The sequence below is a fragment of the Macaca thibetana genome, chromosome 2 (assembly GCF_024542745.1).
Source record: "Macaca thibetana thibetana isolate TM-01 chromosome 2, ASM2454274v1, whole genome shotgun sequence".
In the NCBI taxonomy this organism is placed as follows: domain Eukaryota; kingdom Metazoa; phylum Chordata; class Mammalia; order Primates; family Cercopithecidae; genus Macaca; species Macaca thibetana.
In genome coordinates, this window is record NC_065579.1 from 176,443,593 (window position 1) to 176,461,848 (window position 18,256).

Sequence of the window (18,256 nt, forward strand, 5' to 3'; positions counted from 1 at the left end):
AGTGATGAAATATTTAGACACAGAAAACACTTTTTTCAGAGACTAATTTGTTATTTAGCCTAAGATTTTGTTTTTAAGATTTTCTTCTTAGATGTAAGATTGAAAAAAAAAAAACCAACAACTTTCTTAAAATCCTACATTTAAGACAATTCTCCATTGTTTTTTTTCTGGAAGTCACAATAGCATGTCAAGGACCTATATAAAATGGAAAGCGTTGGTCCTTTAGGAGGTCTCTTTTTTTCGGATTGTTCAATGAGAGGACAAAATGAGGAACAACATGTAGGACTCTCATAGGTCAAAAAGTTGTTGATGACATGATTTATCATTTAAAAAATCTTCATTCCTAACAAAGTCTGATTCAGTTTGTAAGTCATGGAAACATTAGAGAAGGAGTTGCCTGAAACCTCAATGAAGTCCTAAGCTGTCACTAACCAAGCTCTGCCTTTGGGCAAGTCTCTGACTCTTCATTGACAAGGAAAAGAGGACTGGATTCTGTTTGCAATAGTACCTTTCACCTCAAAAATCTATGTTTCTGGTCATTGAAACCAAAGATTTAGTCTGTAGGAAATTTGGTAACATCTCTAGATCTGGAGTTTCTGTAAATTTAATTCTGGATTTGGTCTCCATTCTAAGGAATATTTCTCACAGAGTTCCAAGTGCTTAGATGGACCTCTATGCTGAGATAAAAATACAGACAGAACCAGAGTATATCCTCATAAAGTAAAGCTAGGAAGATTTGGGGTACCACAGTGTTTCTTACTATGCCAGTTCCTAGACAACAAATCACATTTTTGAAAATACAAGGACACATTCCAAATCTACTTTTCTGAGACTATTTTTTTCCTTTAAGAAGCTGATGTTCTTAAGACTTAGGGCCATTTCCCAAGCACTCTCTGGGAAAATATGAGATTTCTTCACTGGTGGTTAATTTTGATTTTATAAAAATAGTAGACAACTCTAAATAATACATTTCCTGGTTCCACTAAAAATCTCTAAAAGCTATGGAAAAATAGATTATGACTACAAAGAAAAAGGGAATTTGAAAATCCCTCTTTGTAAAGGCTCCAAAGAGCATGAAAATGAACAAAAATCATAGGATCTAAAGCTGGTAAACATATTTCTTCCAAATAGAAATTAAAGGTATAATTAATTATTTATGAAAATATTGCTGGCATGTACACATGTTCTAGTTTTGTGGTCATTCAGTTAAAAAAATTTTCCCTTGAAAGTTATACTGTGGAAGTACCATATTGGTTACTGGTTTCTTCTCCTTGAAACTTATTTGAATTGTTTATGATTGATTACATCTCATAATATCCCCTATTATTCTTGCCTCTGTAGCAGACGTACATCATACTCATGTAATTAGTATGTATTTAATTAAAATACTGCAATAGCCTATTTACCAACAGTAGGAATTACTGAAAAGTTAGGTAAAGGAAGGTCTTTTTGAAAATTCCTTTGGTAGAATACATATTCAAATAAATGTAAAAAGTCTTCTGTAATAAGGAAGGTTGAAATAATAGAAATGGGCTTTTAGCAATTTACTGTAGTGTCTTACACAGATCATTACTCTAGGACCATTACATAATAAAGTAGAATTTGGAAAATCTAATCAGAGGCAAAAATCGGAAATGACTGGACTCTCCGAGTCATAAAATCATGCTGCATTTCAGGTAAGTGGATTCTACATTTCCACCATTCTTGGCTGAAGTACTGACACATAATTGAGAAAGGTTATAGAATTATGAGGACAAACAGGAAGTACAGTAAAAGGTTATTTTCTTCCTTCTTAAATTTGGAAGAAACGAATCAATTCAGCTAAGATCAAAAGGTTGTTTCCGACCACATCACCTATAAAAATAAAATTCTAATGACAAACTCCATATTTTTACCCTTCGGGTAAGTTTCAGAAAGCAATCTAAAGCAAAACTCATTATTATTTAAAAGCATTTGAAAAGCAAGGAGGGAAAAATAAATGAAAACAAAAACACTGAGAAGCATCCTGTTTCCTAGTAAACCTCAAATGAGATGCTCCCTGATAGCAGTTCTCTTTTTGGGAAACTGAACTAGTTTGGTAGCTAGCATATGCCTAAATGATACCATACCCAGGAGGCATTTGGGCTTCAAACTGCTTCAAGGTGATTTTTATTTTTTAGTAGCATCATGTCAGGGGAAACAAAACAAAACAAAACAAAACCCAAGACTCCAATCTTACATTTAGGTCATTAGCTTGAGCTAAGTCACCTCTCATTTAAGTGTCGCTACGTTTTTCCCTACATATGAGCTCTGTGGGGATTTGGTTATTTCATGTTGCCTGCTGTTCATGTTTTGCTTCCATTTTCTTCTGTTAAGTACATTACGTGGTGTAAGTGTTGGAGGGAAGAACCGCAGTGCCCTTGGTATCATCTTTGGAGCATGTGTAACTCTAGCATTACAGTGTACTTCCATTATGTAGTAAGTAATAATTACTTTGAACTTGGATGAAAATAACATAAAACATTACCCTGAAATACCTTATAAAAAAGAAAAAAATCTTCATATGCTAGAAAACAGCAAGGGACTACACACTTTCAAGGTACTTGTGAAATGTTTCTGGTAATAGGTTAAATATGTCAATCTTTAAAATTTGATTTTAAGCTACTGCCTTAAATATTTTTAAGAAATATAATGGCAGTATGGTACATTTTTAACATCAAGACAAAAATCCTGTGGAAAATATTTATATTTCCACACAACTGGGAGTCAATCCACATTCTTTTGCTAATAGGAAACAATAAAAATACTACTCTTGTGATAGAGTAGCAGGCATAATTAAATGTGCTTTGATCTCATTTTGTTGAACTGTGGTATGAAGACTCCTTTGAAAATTAGACATCCACAATAGAGCTTAATGGGTAAAAGCATGCATTTTGGAGTAAGCAGGGGGCCTGAACTTTTGTGTTATCACTAACCAGCTATGTAACCATGGGTAAGCCACTTGTACTCTCTAAGCCTCAGTTATCTTATCTAGAAATGGGAGTAATAATGGTTACCTACATCAGAGAAAAAGCTTGAAAATTAAATGAGCTAATACTATAAAATACTTGGCTCATAGTATGACCAGAAAATGTAAGCTATTATTACCATTGATTAAACACCTATGTACCAGATACTTTACATATATTATCTCTAATTCTTTCAAATTCCAGAGCTGGGTATTTTGAACCTCAGTATACCCAGTATCTCAGAAAGCTTTAACAACTTGCCTAAGATTATACGGCTAGTGAATTGTGGATCTGGCATTTGAACCCAGATCTTTCTAGCTAGAAAGCAGTGGTTCTTCACTGGGGGTGATTTTTCCCTCCATCTTATGTTGATGACTGGACAACATCTGGGACATTTTTGGTTATCACAGCTTGGGAGGGTTTTACTGGCATCTGCTTCTTAGTGGCTGAGTATGCTGCTAAATGTGCTGCAAAGCATGTAACATATTTATCTGCAAAGAATTATCTGGCCCCAAATGTTAATAGTGCTAAGGTTGAGAGATCTTGTTCTAAAGCCCGACTGGTCTTTTCAATATTATCTGCTGCCTCATTAGAATACAGTGATTCACAATGTTAATATTTTGCTGTCACTTGATACTGAAGTAAATAAAGTTGCTCTTGAAAATGATGTATACCAAAAAAGTAATATACACCTTCTGATAGCACAACTGCATTGCTTTGGGGAATTCCTCCCTCACTGGAGGTAATTATGGGGAAACTGCCAGTTACAGTGCTCCGACTACCTCTGAATGCACAGACTGGCATATAAACCTAGCTGGGGCAATCATAGTATCCATTTCCCTGGCATGGTTTTGTTTTAGTGTTGGGCAAGGTCCTAACAAAGCCAGCCAGAGTCTCCTCTGGGATTGGTGTATGAATTTTCACAGAAAGAAGGTCTCATTTTGCTGGGGTTGCAAAGCTGGAATACTGAGCCCTGGAGTGTACAGAAGCAGACAGCGAAGAACTTAGCAGTAGGAGAGAATGAAGTCAATGCACCTAGCAAGCACTAAAAATCCTGCATGAGCCTCTGGATTGAGCAATGCTGGACCACCTTCTTAGTTTCATGATGAAAAAATTTCCTAATTTTTGCTTATGTTACTTTGGGTTAGGTTTCTTTCATTTATAATCAAAAGAACCCTGAAAAATAGAGTCTGCATGCTATGCTTTCTTGGCATATATATGTATCAAACAATAACTGTATTTTCACACAGTACTGTTTCCATTAAAAAAAAAAAAGTAGAAGGCACAGAATCCACCCTTAATGAGTCTACATTCTATTTGGGGGTGGGGATAGACTTAAAAATACCAGAATTTTATCTCTTTACCTACATAGTGGGTTCTTTGAGAGTGAAAACTGCATTTTCTTTTTCTCCTTTTTTTTTTTTTTTTTTAAGATACGGGACTTCACTCTGTCACCAGGCTGGAGTACAGTGGCACATCATGGCTCACTGTCACCTAGAACTCCTGGGCTCAAGCCTTCTGAGTAGCTATGACTGTAGGTGTGCGCCACCACACCCAGCTAATTTTTTCTATATTTTTAGAGACAGAGTCTCGCTATGTTCCCTGCACTGGTCTGGCACTCCTGGGAAGTGATCTTCCCACCTCAGCCTACCAAAGCATTGATTATATGTGTGAGCTACTATACTTGGCCTACTGAAAACTGGATTTTCTAATTACCCATCCCCACCCACATGCACATTTGGTCTAATGACTGGCGCATGCTTAGTAAGTAATAGGTGAATGGCTAGGCAGATGGCACCTGCTGTTATATTTTGTTAGGTCTTTTACGGACTAGTTCTGTGTACTCTTTTTTTTCTCATTTCCTTTCCCTAAAGTATAATACCACTGACCTTTGGGAAACTCATTATATTATTCACTAAAACGGATTCTGCAGACTCAGAATTGCTCATTGTAATAAAATATACAACAGTCTGCAGAACGGAGAAACTCATAAAAACAATCTGAAATTTCTTAAACTAATTTAAAATCATAAAGCATGGTAATATTCCATTTGATCTGTATGAATAGCTTTGTTAAACTCACTAAATTGTAGTAAAAATATAAAATATTCTCACAGAACATAGTCAAATTTGTATTGTCTATCACATTTTCATTTAAAGTAGGCCTTGCTTGGAAAAAGTCAAACAAAATACCATATTTTGATCAAATAAATGAGAAATGCAGGACAGATAGGGAATAGCCAGTATTTGGAGAGAGCAGCTGGGAAGTTTTTGATTAAGCTATTTCTGCTTCCAAACAAAATCCTGGTTACAGGATCTGTCACAGTTATGCTGACTTCCAATATGTGAAGCTAAACAGAATTTCAACTCTCTTTACTGCAGCAGCAAAAAATATTCGCAAGATACATAAAAGATTTTAGCTCTGACTATTTTCCTGTAGTCTTGGATTGATGTGAGGACCTCAAGGTTTGGGTTTTTTTTTTTTTTTTTTTTTTTTTTTTTTACCCCCCAGGTCTCCATCCTCTTTTTTCTCCCTTTCCCAGATTCTTGCTTGGATATTCTTTGGTAATGCACGTCAAGACCATGACAATACAACAGCTTACACCCTACCTGGTGGAAAAACAACCAGGCTCTGGGTGGAGGAAGAGTTCAGCCTTGTGCTGTGAGCATTGGCAACCCTGAACCAATGAGAATGAGCTTAATGTTGCAACTCTATTCCTGGCTGCAGCATCTTCTCCCAGTTCCAGATAGAGCCTCTGTGGCCAAATGAGGTTTAATAGGCAAAAATCTCTCTCTAAATGGTCATCTTGGACACAGATCACCAATATACATGGCCAGAATGGCTGGGCAAACTTTTGGGCAAGATCCAGGAAAGGAAGAGGGGACAACAAGGTTTGGACTACTTTAGGCTACAATTATTAAGAACAATTTACATGGTGGTCTATGTTGAAAACTACACATTTGGGCAAAAGCTGCTCTCCTAAAAAATCTGTCTTGTGGTCTGGCATCTTCATTTGTCCTTCTGTTTTGTGGACATCCTATCTAATTCTTGGCACCTCTGCAGAGATTCAGGAAAGTCCTAAACACCAGAAAAGAATATTATGAATCATTCCTTATTCCATTTGCTGAGAAAAATATAGTAACGATTTCTTCAGAGATTATAAAATCATAGCATGTTACTGTTAAAGTGGACATTAAAAATCATGTAACCCCTTTCTTGTATTTATTGAAAGTGAGGCACTTTTAAAGTTAAGTGTCTTTCATGGTTGAGTTATGGTTCACATAACCGTGACCATGGTTACTAAATGGGTGGTGCCATAATCTGGGGGACAGGGGCCGGGCGTGGTGGCTCACGCCTGTAATCCCAGCACTTTGGGAGGCCAAGGTGGACGGATCATGAGATCAAGAGATCAAGACCCTCCTGGCCAACATGGTGAAACCCTGTCTCTAGCAAGAACACACACAAAAATTAGCCGGGCGTGGTGACGGGCACCTGTAGTCCCAGCTACTCCAGAGGCTGAGGCAGGAGAATGGCGTGAACCCGGGAGGTGGAGCTTGCAGTGAGCCGAGATCGCACCACTGCACTCCAGCCTGGGCGACAGAGCGAGACTCCGTCTCAAAAAAAAAAAAAAAGAAAAGAAAAGAAAAGAAAAATCTGGGGGGCAGGAAAAATCATGGAACTGCTCTTTATATCTATTTGTATCCTCCTGTTATAAGAATGTTTATGAATGTCTAATAATGATTATGACCTTTATGACCATAAACAATTACTTTTATGAATACATTTTGCAATATATATATTTAAGTCAACACACCAATTCTTATTCTCTTCTCTTGCTTTTTTCCCCCATAGCAGTGATTGTCATGTTATATACTATGTCTCTTACTGATTTTGTTTATAGTCTGTCTCCCTCCCATTAGAAAGTAAGCTGCATGAGGGCAAGAAACCACTGGCCCTATATGAGGAGCTACGTGGACTGTAAACAAAACCACCATGAAAGATACAATTATTCCTCTTCTCCTTGCCCATGGCCTATTCTAGAAGTTTATTGGAATTATTTTCTAAGAGCATTAGTAAGTCACCACTATGAGATTTTAAGGAAATATGTTACTTCTCTATGCCTTGGTTTCATGACCAATAAAGGGATTGGCCAAGATAATCTTTACAGTCCCTTCCAAATATAGTATTTGTTCTCTGGTGAAAGCCTAGGTCCTAGAATGGAGAAGATATTCACTAAATAGTTTTAAATGAATATATTAGTACAGTAGTACTTGTATGTAATCTGCAAATAAATAAACATATGCCATGTATGGATGCTCAATAACTTCTTACTGATACCAGTATATTAGTAAAGTTTGGGGCCCTCTGAATTAGAAATTTAAAAATTTTTAAGTCTTCTGGGAACTGGTTAAGACAATAACTAAACAGAATACCAGTTAGGGAGGTTACTTGAGGTGCAGCCTCTTCTGTGCAGTGAAGACTGTAACTCATCTGTAGGAGGACTTTTTATTCTGGGCATTTGCTTGAATGGCCTATTTTAGTTGTGTTAAAATAGAACAAGCAGGCAAGCATTATCTTGAGTTTAGGGCAGAAGAGGAACTATGGTGACTGAAACCAGGGCTTTTACTACCTAAGGTAACTGATTAAAAACAAAACAAAACAAACAAAATCCCAAAACATGGGTTCCTTTTGAAAGTGAAGGAACAAATTTATGCCTCTGGAATTCAGTTTTACGAAAAACTGGAAAAGCAGTCAGGAACAGCCCCAAACAAAGTCCAGTGGCTTTGAAGAGCAAAGGGAAGAGCAAAGGGGTTCTTCAAATAAGATTCCCTGATGAATAGTAGACTGTAGGCAAATAACCCAGATCTAAAAAGTCTAAGTATTGGGGGCGTGGAGCAAAGGTTGCTGGTTACGGTGCACTTTGTCCTTAAGGGCAAATGCTCTGCAGGGCCCAGCCACACTGGCTTTGCAGTCTGATGTTGTGCTTTGGAGAACAACGACTGAGCAGTGTGTTTGGCCTCAAGCCTGCTGCTCTGTTGGCTTCTGGACTTAGCATTTTCCACAGTCAGTAGACACTCACAGTACTAAGGAGTCAGTTTCAAAAACAGTACTATATGGCAGGGAGAAACACTAGCCATCGCCAGCCAACCAAAATCCAATCTTATCTATGCCTGACATTAGAAAAGGATAAATTTTCTCTGTAATTAAGTCCTTAAGATACTTGGACAATTTGAGATTGGGACGGTGTGAGGTGTGGAGGTGTGTGTGGGTTGCTTAAGTTGTGTTAAAACTGGCAAATGAGATGTGGCGATAGTGTTTAGGGATTATCTATAGTTACATAGTCTTTGTTTCCACCTATGAACATTCAGAATCACATTAGAGGTGATTTCTCATTACCATTGTATGAGAAACCATCATATACTTTGAGAAGAACAGGTGAGTAGACAAAGCCTGAATTTTGAGATGAGAAAGTGGGAACTTAAAATATAATGTCAGCTCTGACAGTACACTTACATGCATTGTCAGAGTACCTGTATCTTTTGAATACTATCTCTATCGCTGTGGATAGGTCACAGGGTTTAAATGTGTGAATTCTCCTGTTCTATAATATTATAGTATCAACCACCAAGGTAGTTTTATAGATAAAATAGAAACAAAACAATTTGCAATAGGGGTCATGTATCTCAAAAGAACTGTACTAGATGGCATATATTGACAATGCATTGCCTGAAAGCATTCACTTTTTTCCCTCTAAGTCATATCTAGTCTAAATTAATTTGCTCTTTACAGTGGTGCATTGAAATGTCCTAAGGAAGAAATGAAAAGTAAACATTACTCTTTCTTTTGTCTTACTTGCAGGTCAAGGCTATTGCATAAACACAGTCAAACGTCATTAGAATGAGTGTGGAAATCTCAGATGTAACATGTGGATCAGGCACTCACATGGCACAGCCTGGCGGCTGTCCCTGAGGACACCAAATACATCTCAGAGTGAAAAGTTACTCAGCTTCTCAAACTCAGCCGTAGACCATGAGCAGCTCTCAGGAAGATAAAGGCCAATCTGAGTGAGGACAAAAGGCATATTTCCCCCTCAAGCTAATGTGTTTACATTCACAAAATGGCAGTTTAACTATTGGTAGCACTTACATCTTGGTTAGACATTTCCCAATAAGGTCTCTCTCCATAGGACATGACCTCCCACATGACAATGCCATAGCTCCATGCGTCACTTGCTGAGGAGAATTTTCTGTAGGCGATGGCTTCTGGGGCTGTCCACCTGATGGGTATTTTTCCACCCTGGAAAACAAATTGGAGATTTCTTAGCTGGCTTATCATTGTATTAAAAACAAAATGGTATTCCAATTAAATATTTTTTATTAGAAAGATCTAAATACTTCATAATAGCACTGGCATTTTAAATTAAAACCAAAAGAAAGCCAGAATAATGTTGAAATGTCAGAAATATTTCCTATAATTATTCAGGAAAAATAGCTTTAATGGGAAATAAGTCACACTTCAGAAATATTTTATTTCATTCATTAGAGAAATTTATTTTTACTTTAGATTCACACAATTAACCCCTCTATAATGCCATTTGAAGAAAGTTCCAGATTATAGGACATTAAAACTAAATATTCAACACTCATTAAACATTGTATTGCATTTATAAATAATAATGAGAATAATCTCTAACTTAATTGAAGACAAGTGCTTAAAAAAAGAAGGAAACATTCTCTACCAATTCAATACTTATCAGAATTTTATTTCGTTCCCTTTCTTTCCTTTACATCTGCTATGATTACATTTATTTTATATGAAAACATTCTTAACTAGTATATAAGCACACCTTGAAAAGATCATCTTTCTTTCAAAAACTTTAATATAGCTTATATTTTTATTCTTCAATTTCAACTTAACATTTTAACATATTAAAGGAATTAAATTGCATGAATTTAATCTAAAGGTTCAAGAATTAAAGTCTGCCATTGTGTTACACTTAAATTTTATTAACATTTATTACATTTTATATCTTGAAACACTCTATAAATCCCTTTTTACTGTAATGACAAGAATAAAACAAATCATCCATTTGATTTACAATCTTTAAAATTCGTGCCGCTCCAAACTGCGAGTTGAGGGGACGAAAGCAGCCCTAGCGCCACTAGATGGCGGAAGAGAACAATGAGCAGCTCCCAGATTGCTGTCTTAAACCGTGGAGACGGCTTAGGTTCATAACAAAAATTATTTTTGACTATCAGAGCCTACCACAAAGGGATTGTTTCAACATTGTCCATGATCATGATCACATAATCTCATCACCCACTGTGTGCAAAGCCTGGTGCAAGTAGGGGTGAAAAGAAATAAAAGTGTGTTCTTCGGCCCTTAAGGAATTTAGGTTAAGTATCTTTAAAGGTGAAACTGAGTGATCTAAACATTCCTTATTTAGTAATATTTAGTAAACACTACTTACTCAGAAAAAAAGGGATTAATCTAAAATGGGAACAATTTAGGTTTCACAAGGCACAGGACAGCACTAATGGAACCCTCATTTCAAAGACTAGTAACATGGAATTGTTAGAAGAAACCTTGGGGAAAACACCTTGAATCCAATCCCCTGATTTTACAAGTGAGCACACTGAGCCCAGGGCTTAGAAATTTCAAGGTTTAGAAATTTCTCACAGTATTATTAGGTACCTTATATATACTAATGCTATCATATGATGTAAAGGTGTAATACTTAAGCACAGGGATTCTGTAACCACATATCGAAGCAGCCGAATAGAAGGAAGCCTGAAGCCCGAGGTTTTCATGCGTTGGGGCAAAGGTTACAGGCAGTACCAAATTAAGACTAGGAAATTAAATGTACAAAGTTGGTGACAGTAGCTTAAGAGTGTTGGGGGGCAGGGAGGTGCAAGGGGAGAAAATTCATTCTTGAACCCAAAGTAGGGTAGCCAGATAAAATAAGGGACTCATGGTTAAATTTGTATTTCAGATAAATAACAAATAATTTTTCATTATAAGTATGTTCCACATGGGAATTTTTTGGTAGAAGTACATCCCAAATATTATATGAGACATGTTTATACTTAAAAAAAATGCAAATCATTGTTTACCTGCAATTCAAACCTAACTGCGCACTCTCTATTTTTATTTGCTAAATCTATCTACCCTAATCCAAAGCACTAAAAAAATTCAGGAATGAGAACACTGCAAATGATCCAACCAAACATAAAGTCATGTTCTAAAAACCGGGTGTGATCTTCACAAGGGGGTAAGGATACCTCTACTTGTATTTGTGCACCAATACTACAGTATTCTTGTTTTATTTTATGTTTGTGACTAAAGTGCCTCAGTCTTGTGGCTCTGCATATTGAAACTATTTGAGTAAGATTCAGGTTTGTTTCCAATATGGAAGCCACATTTCCAGAAAATAAAGACCAAATTTCTCAATCTGACTCGAGAACGTATACGAGGGCAGCAGTCCCATCTGGCATTTCTCATGCTGGATCTTTTCCTTTGTTTCAGAAAACAAAGGGGAAGATATTACAACATTACAAAATGGACAGTGCATCTTTATTTAAAATTTTATTTCAACTGTTGCCTTTTTAAAATTTATTTATTTATTTATTTATTTTTGAGATGGAGTTTCACTGTTGTTGCCCAGGCTGGAGTGCAATGGCACGATCTTGGCCCACAGCAACCTCTGCCTCCCAGGTTCAAGAAATTCTCCTGCCTCAGCCTCCCGAGTAGCTGGGATTACAGGCACCTGCCACCATGCTCAGATAATTTTTTTGTATTTTTAGTAGAGACAGAGTTTCACCCTGTTGGCCAGGCTGACCAGCATGGTTATGGCCCATGTTGAACTCCTGACCTCAAGTGATCCACATGCCTTGGCCCCCCAAAGTGCTAGGATTATAGGCCACCACACCTGGCCAACAACTATTGCCTTTAAATAGAAAGTATGAACTGGAATACATCTTAAAATAAAACATGAAAAAATGGGACATAAGTTTAATGTAGGAAATATAATTCTAATTAACAAAATGCACGATAATATGAACCCAATGGTATGCATAAACTAGAATAACTCTTCAGTTTTCCTCCAGTCATATTCAGAGATTGTTATCTAACAAGTAGGTAGTCAGTTGTAGCTGAAAAAGTGCAGGTGAGGGAACAAGGAGTACTGTATTTCTCATTTACTGGATTTGATGGTTATCTTGAAGGTAAAGGGTTTGAATAGACAGTAATCTGTCTGTAGACTTTTCTTATGTTCTCAATCTATCTCTATAGTACTCAATTAATGAGTATATATTATACTAAAGAATAATTTTTAAAATCCTTAAGAGCAATTTTAACTAAACAATGTTTTTCTTCCTGAAATACAAATTGTAAGACACAACTTCACTATAGTTCATTGTGTGACCTTGGGCAAAGCTTAATCTCTAGAGTCTTAGATTTCAGAACTGCAAAATGAAGGGATTTGAATTAATGACCATAAAACAGTAAACTATAATGAGTTTTGACATTTGCCCGGAATTTCTCAGCTCCCATTAAATTGCAAAGAGATAGGCCATATGAGCTGGTACCGAGACCGTATAAGCAGACAGCCTGATGACAGACAGAAAAGGAAGCAAGCACACTTCAGGTTACATCCCTGGCCAATAATTCATGGTTACAGTGGTGATCATGAGTGGTAAGCAAGAGGTAAAGTAACTTAAACACTTTGTTTAAGGAGGCAACAGCATGAATAATATATATTGGAAAGGTTTGAAACCAAGACATTGACTTTTTCTTCCTTTTTATTTTTTAACTCTTAATGGGTAACCATTGGTTATTTGGAAAGCTTATTATGTGGAGTCTTACTGATGTCAGACAAAGAAGGCATTAATATGCTTACCGGAGGATTACTTTAAATTGTAATTTCTTGTTGGTGGGATTATGTGTGGCAGAGGTGGTCTTGTTTCAGGAGCTTTGATGGAGAGGTCAGCATTCTGGGGTCTTCTGCCTTAATTCACTATGGTGTCCCAAAAAGTCACAGCATGATCTCACATTCACTAGTTATAACAGACAACCCTAACTAGGGGGATAGTCCTCTTACTCTTGAGAATCACTGATCTTGAGAAAGAAATCCATCTCTTGTGCATCTCTTCCTAGTTTGTATTCCCCAAATCAACAAATTATTTTATAGTGTAAAATGGTATCATATTGTGCATGTGTTTTAAAATTACGTGCCCAGCCTCTTTCACAGAGGCATGTATATTCCTCCTTTATTGAGATTTACAAATCTAGGGAAACTTTGGTACTCTGGAAAGTTTTATCCTTTTCTGAAATATGGAGATAATATCTGTTTTTACTTGAAGAAAGACTGAAGGCTAAGAGTGGAATGAATTCATTTACAGTACAAAGGAGAAACTTCTCATATTTTGACTTCTAGATAACGTTTATTAAGTGGATTAAATGAGATGGTATACACAAAGCATCTCTTAGCAGCCAGCAGCCAGTGGACACTCAGTAAATGTTATCTGTTTCCTTAATTATGTATCCAAAATTTGTCTTTTTTTGGACTCACTTGGCTTCCAGGCCACATCAGCATCTCAATTCCTTCATGTGGAATCACTGAACTCACCCCTACCATGCCCAGGCTCAGGGATGATCTTCTCAAACAACAGCTTTTAGGAGTCAGAGGTGCAAAGTCAATTCTGCTGATGGACAGTCTCTGAAACAGTTCTAGTAATTCAGACCTTGTCTTGCCCAGTTCAAGAAAATCTGTGTGTCTTGGTCCAGTGAGTTTGGTCCCATGCTTAAACTCCTGCTGTTGTCCTGCCAGTGCCCTTCCAAGACTGGAGACAAATTTATATTTATCTTAATATTTCACAGGTAGGATTCTGTCATTATATAACATCATTTATGGTTGAATGCTGGCAGGCCAGACTTCTGTCTGCAGCTTGACCTGCCTGATAAGGATTGTGTCTGGATTGCTTGCTTTTGCTGTGTGTTTCTATTCTCTTTCTGAGGTCATGCACACTGAGTAAGCTGTGAAACGTTTGTCCTTGAAATACACACGTAGACACAGTCACGTATGTACATACATGCGTGCATGCACATGAGATTGTGCATGTGCACACAATTTTGTATCAATGTCTAAAGATTCACAATTGCCAGATTAAAAACACTCTTACTCTAAGCAAAAGAACCTTTTTTTGGCACAGTATTTTTAAAATATTGGTTCTTAATAACCAATTTTTATAACCTGATAAGTTGATGGTAAACAGCATTGTTTTAGACAACAAACATATGAAACTAACCTTTTAAAAAATCTAATATAAGATTTTTTTATCCCTTGTTCCAGGTTTTCATTATGTGTGCTGAGGATCTTCATGAGGGTGTTCACTGAGGTCTCAGGGTTTTATATTTCATGAACCCAGAGCTCACCAACTATTGGTCCTTGGGTTGAAAAAGGCCTGAATTTAGGCTTCTCATGGCTAAGTTATTTTTGTTTTATTTTCTTAAACTGAAACTAAATGTCTTTAGACAGGGCATGGGCTCTCCAGAGCATCTGCTCCACCCTCTCACCAAGTCTTTCATCAGACACACTTGACCTATTTCCATTATCTTCCTGGCCCTGTTGGTGTCGCTGCCCTGTCCCTCCCCCACCCTAACTCTAACCCTACCTTTCCATCTGATTATGAAATACACAATTATCTACTTTTGAAATTTGTTTTACAGTGTATTTTTCATATAGAATAGGGGCAGATGAGAAACAATTTCAAATAAATATGAATAGCTAAATCATCAGCTTTGTTTTCTACTTGCTAAAAAAATTCTTAACTGTGGAAAGACTCTCTTCCTCTTCTCCTCATCTGGAACATTTAGAACTATACTACAATCTTATTCATTGTTTAAATGTATAAGCAGCTCGGTGAATGCTAATTTTTTGTTGTTCCTGTAATAAAACACTGCTTATCATGCTATTCAAACCCTGAAGAATTAGGATCCTTTTCACCTGCTTCCTCTTAAATTGTTCCTGAAAATAACTCATTGCCATCTATTTCTCAGTATTCTCTTTCAGTGAGAACATAGGTGCTACATCATTAAGTGAATAACACTATTCTGGGGGACATCTGTAAAATTAGATTTTCTATTTCATCCTATAAGGTAGATAATGTAGGACACAATGTTACTGTAGTGTGGGAGAATAAATATGTACTTTATTATGAGAATTGCCATTGTATCTGAGTGTAGATAACTTAAACACTACTGACAGTACAGGCATTTTTTTCAAAACAACCTACTGCTTATTATGGATTTGAAAATATACTGTATGGTAAACACCCAGGGGGATAGCTGATAATATGTTAAAATGAGTTAAAAATACTATTCCCACTGTTATCTGGACAGCAGTACTCTTCTCTAACATCTCTCTTGAGGTATTCTCTCTTTCCCTTTTTTAAATCCAGCGTACGGAAGACTACCTACCCCAGCCCACCCTCCCCAGTGCATTTTAAATAGTGATTTTTAAAGTTTCGTATTTGTAGTATTTATGGCAAAGAACTATGGAAATTAACACAAAAGTAATGGGTTTTCTTTTTAAAAAATGCACAACATAAATCATAAAGGGGAGTGAAAGATTAATTATTCCAGGCCACTGGCAATTGTTAATATTGAGATATTTAATACATTAAATCTTTAATGAAAATATAACTCTTCAGATATATAACATTTGACAGTTTTATAAAGCATTTTTATATCAGTGGTATCAATTTGATGTGTAACATTAAAGAGTGGGTACTTTGCTTTCTTATCAGGTTGTACTGTGAGAATAATACTAATACAAAGCAATGATTAATCTCCGTAGCATCTGTGATGATTAATTTTACGTGTCAACTTGACTAGCCTGAGGGATGACCAGATAGCTGGTAAAACATTATTTCTAGTGTGGTTGTGAGAGTGTTTCTGGAGGAAAACATTAGCATTTGAATCAGTAGATTAAGTACAGAAGCTTTCCTTGAGGACAGGCATCATCCAATCTACTGAGGGCCCAGATAGAACAAAAGGGTGGAGGAAGGGTGAGTTTGCTGTCTCTTCTGGAGCTGGGATATCCATCTTCTGCTCTTGAACATCAGAGCTCTAGGTTCTTAGACCTTTGGACTTTGGGACCTATACAAGTTCTCCCCTGGCCCTGCCCCTTTCTTAGGCCTTTGGGTTAAAACTGAATTATATCATCAGCTTTCCTGGTTCTCCAGCTTGCAGATGGCATATCCTGGGACTTTTCAGCCTCCATAATCACGTGAATGAATTCCCATAATTATATATATATACACACATATAATTATGTATGTGTGTGTATATATATACATATAATTATGTGTGTGTGTGTGTGTGTGTGTGTGTGTGTGTGTGTGTGTATCTCCTAATGGTTCTGTTTCTCTGGAAAATCCTGACTGTATTAGTTCATTTTCTTGCTGCTGATAAAGACATACCTGAGACTGGGCAATTTACAAAAGAAAGGTTTAATGGACTCACGGTTCCACATGGCTGGGGAGGCCTCACAATCATGGTGGAAGGCAAGGAGGAGCAAGTTATGCCTTACATGGATGGCAGCAGGCAAAGAGAGAGATTGAGCTTGTAAAGGGAAACTCCCATTTTTAAAACCATCAGATCTTGTGAGACCCATTCACCATCACAAGAACAGCACGGGAAAGACCTACTCCCACGATTCAATCACCTCCCACCAGGTCCCTCCCACAACACATGGGAATTCAAGATGAAATTTATGTGGGGACACAGTCAAACCATATCACTGACTGATACACCATCTATCTCTATCTGTGGTTGGATGATATTTATTTGAGGAAAAAATTTAGATCCTGTCATAGGGAAAATAAATTGCATAAAGTAAAGTGTATCTATATTTATACTAGTAGTATTTGCAAACTCTGCTTAAAAACAAATATTCAAAAAGAATGGAAAACTTGTATAGCACTCCAAAGTATACACAAGGGTGATTCTCATAAATCTTGAGGTGCTTGCTTTGGACAAACAGCATGCAATGTAGAGAGACAAAAGAACTGCAGAGCTGAATCCTGGCTTCTTGGCCCTCTTTCTTCTCTAAGCGGTTTTGTGATCTTTGGCAAGTTACAGATTTTCCTGTAAATAGAGGTAACTGGACTGTGATATCTTGTAGTTCATATGAAGGTCTAATATTCTATGATTTGTTAATATATGTAATACCCCAGTGAATTAAGACAGAAGGAACAACCTTCACTTCTGTCTAAGGAAACAGACAGAAAGTGTTAGTGCAGAACTCAGTTGCTTCCTGTGCCATTGTTACGCCCACAGGCACTTTATACATTAAGTTAGACTGTTCCTGACAGATCCACAGTGCTTGGAACATATCTGAGCAGCAGGTCTTCTTTTGCAGCTATTGCATGTAGTTTTGTGATATATTGGTTTAGAATGGAACAGTGACCTTAAATTACCATTGTCAGAAAGGTTAGCTCTGACTATCATCCAAGGAGGAGAGAAAAGATGAAGAATGACATTTTTAGAGGCAGTCTGTCTGGGGTCAGCTACTTAGACTGAAGTACACTCAATAGGAGAGAGGGCACAATTATCTGAAGGACTGAAGAACATCACTCCAGGGAAAGGATGGGGTTGAAGGGTTCACCCCCAAAGGTAGAGAAGAACTTGGAAGAATGTCTGGAAGTACCTGGAGCTGGAAATACCAAAATATGTTTAATACAAATAAATCTATTTGAAAGGCAGACTTGGCTGAAAGAATTATTAAAATGCTCATATTTTCTGTATTAGTCTGTTTTCACATTGCTATGAAGAACTACTTCAGACTGGGTAATTTATAAACAAAAGGGGTTGAATTGACTCACAGTTCCAAATGGCTGAAAATGCCTCAGGAAACTTAACAATTACAGCAGAAGGTGAAGGGGAAGCAAGGCATGTCTTACATGGTGGCAGAAGAGAGTGAGAGTGAAGGAGCATCTGCCAAATACTTTTAAACCATCATATTTCATGATAACTCACTATCACAAGAAGTGAAGCATGGGGGAGACTGCCCCCAAGATCCAATCACCTCCCTCCAAATCCTTCCCTTGACACATGGGGATTACAATTTGAGATGAAATTCATGTGGGGACACAGAGCCAAACAATATCAATCCACCCTGGCCCCTCCCAAATCTCATGACCTTTTCACATTTCAAAACCAACCATGCATTCCCAATAGTCACTCGAAGTTATAACTCATTCCAGCAT

At 37.1% G+C, this 18,256-nt stretch overlaps 1 protein-coding gene across 3 annotated transcripts in view; it reads right to left on the reverse strand.

Annotated features, from left to right (window-relative positions):
- Positions 1-18,256, reverse strand: part of EPHA6 (EPH receptor A6) — a 932,172-nt gene that overhangs the window by 26,447 nt on the left and 887,469 nt on the right. For all 3 annotated transcript variants that reach the window (XM_050778969.1, XM_050778968.1, XM_050778970.1), the window contains one exon: positions 9,135-9,284. In XM_050778969.1, the coding sequence (XP_050634926.1) occupies positions 9,135-9,284 (150 nt within the window). The remainder of the gene's footprint in view (positions 1-9,134; positions 9,285-18,256) is intronic.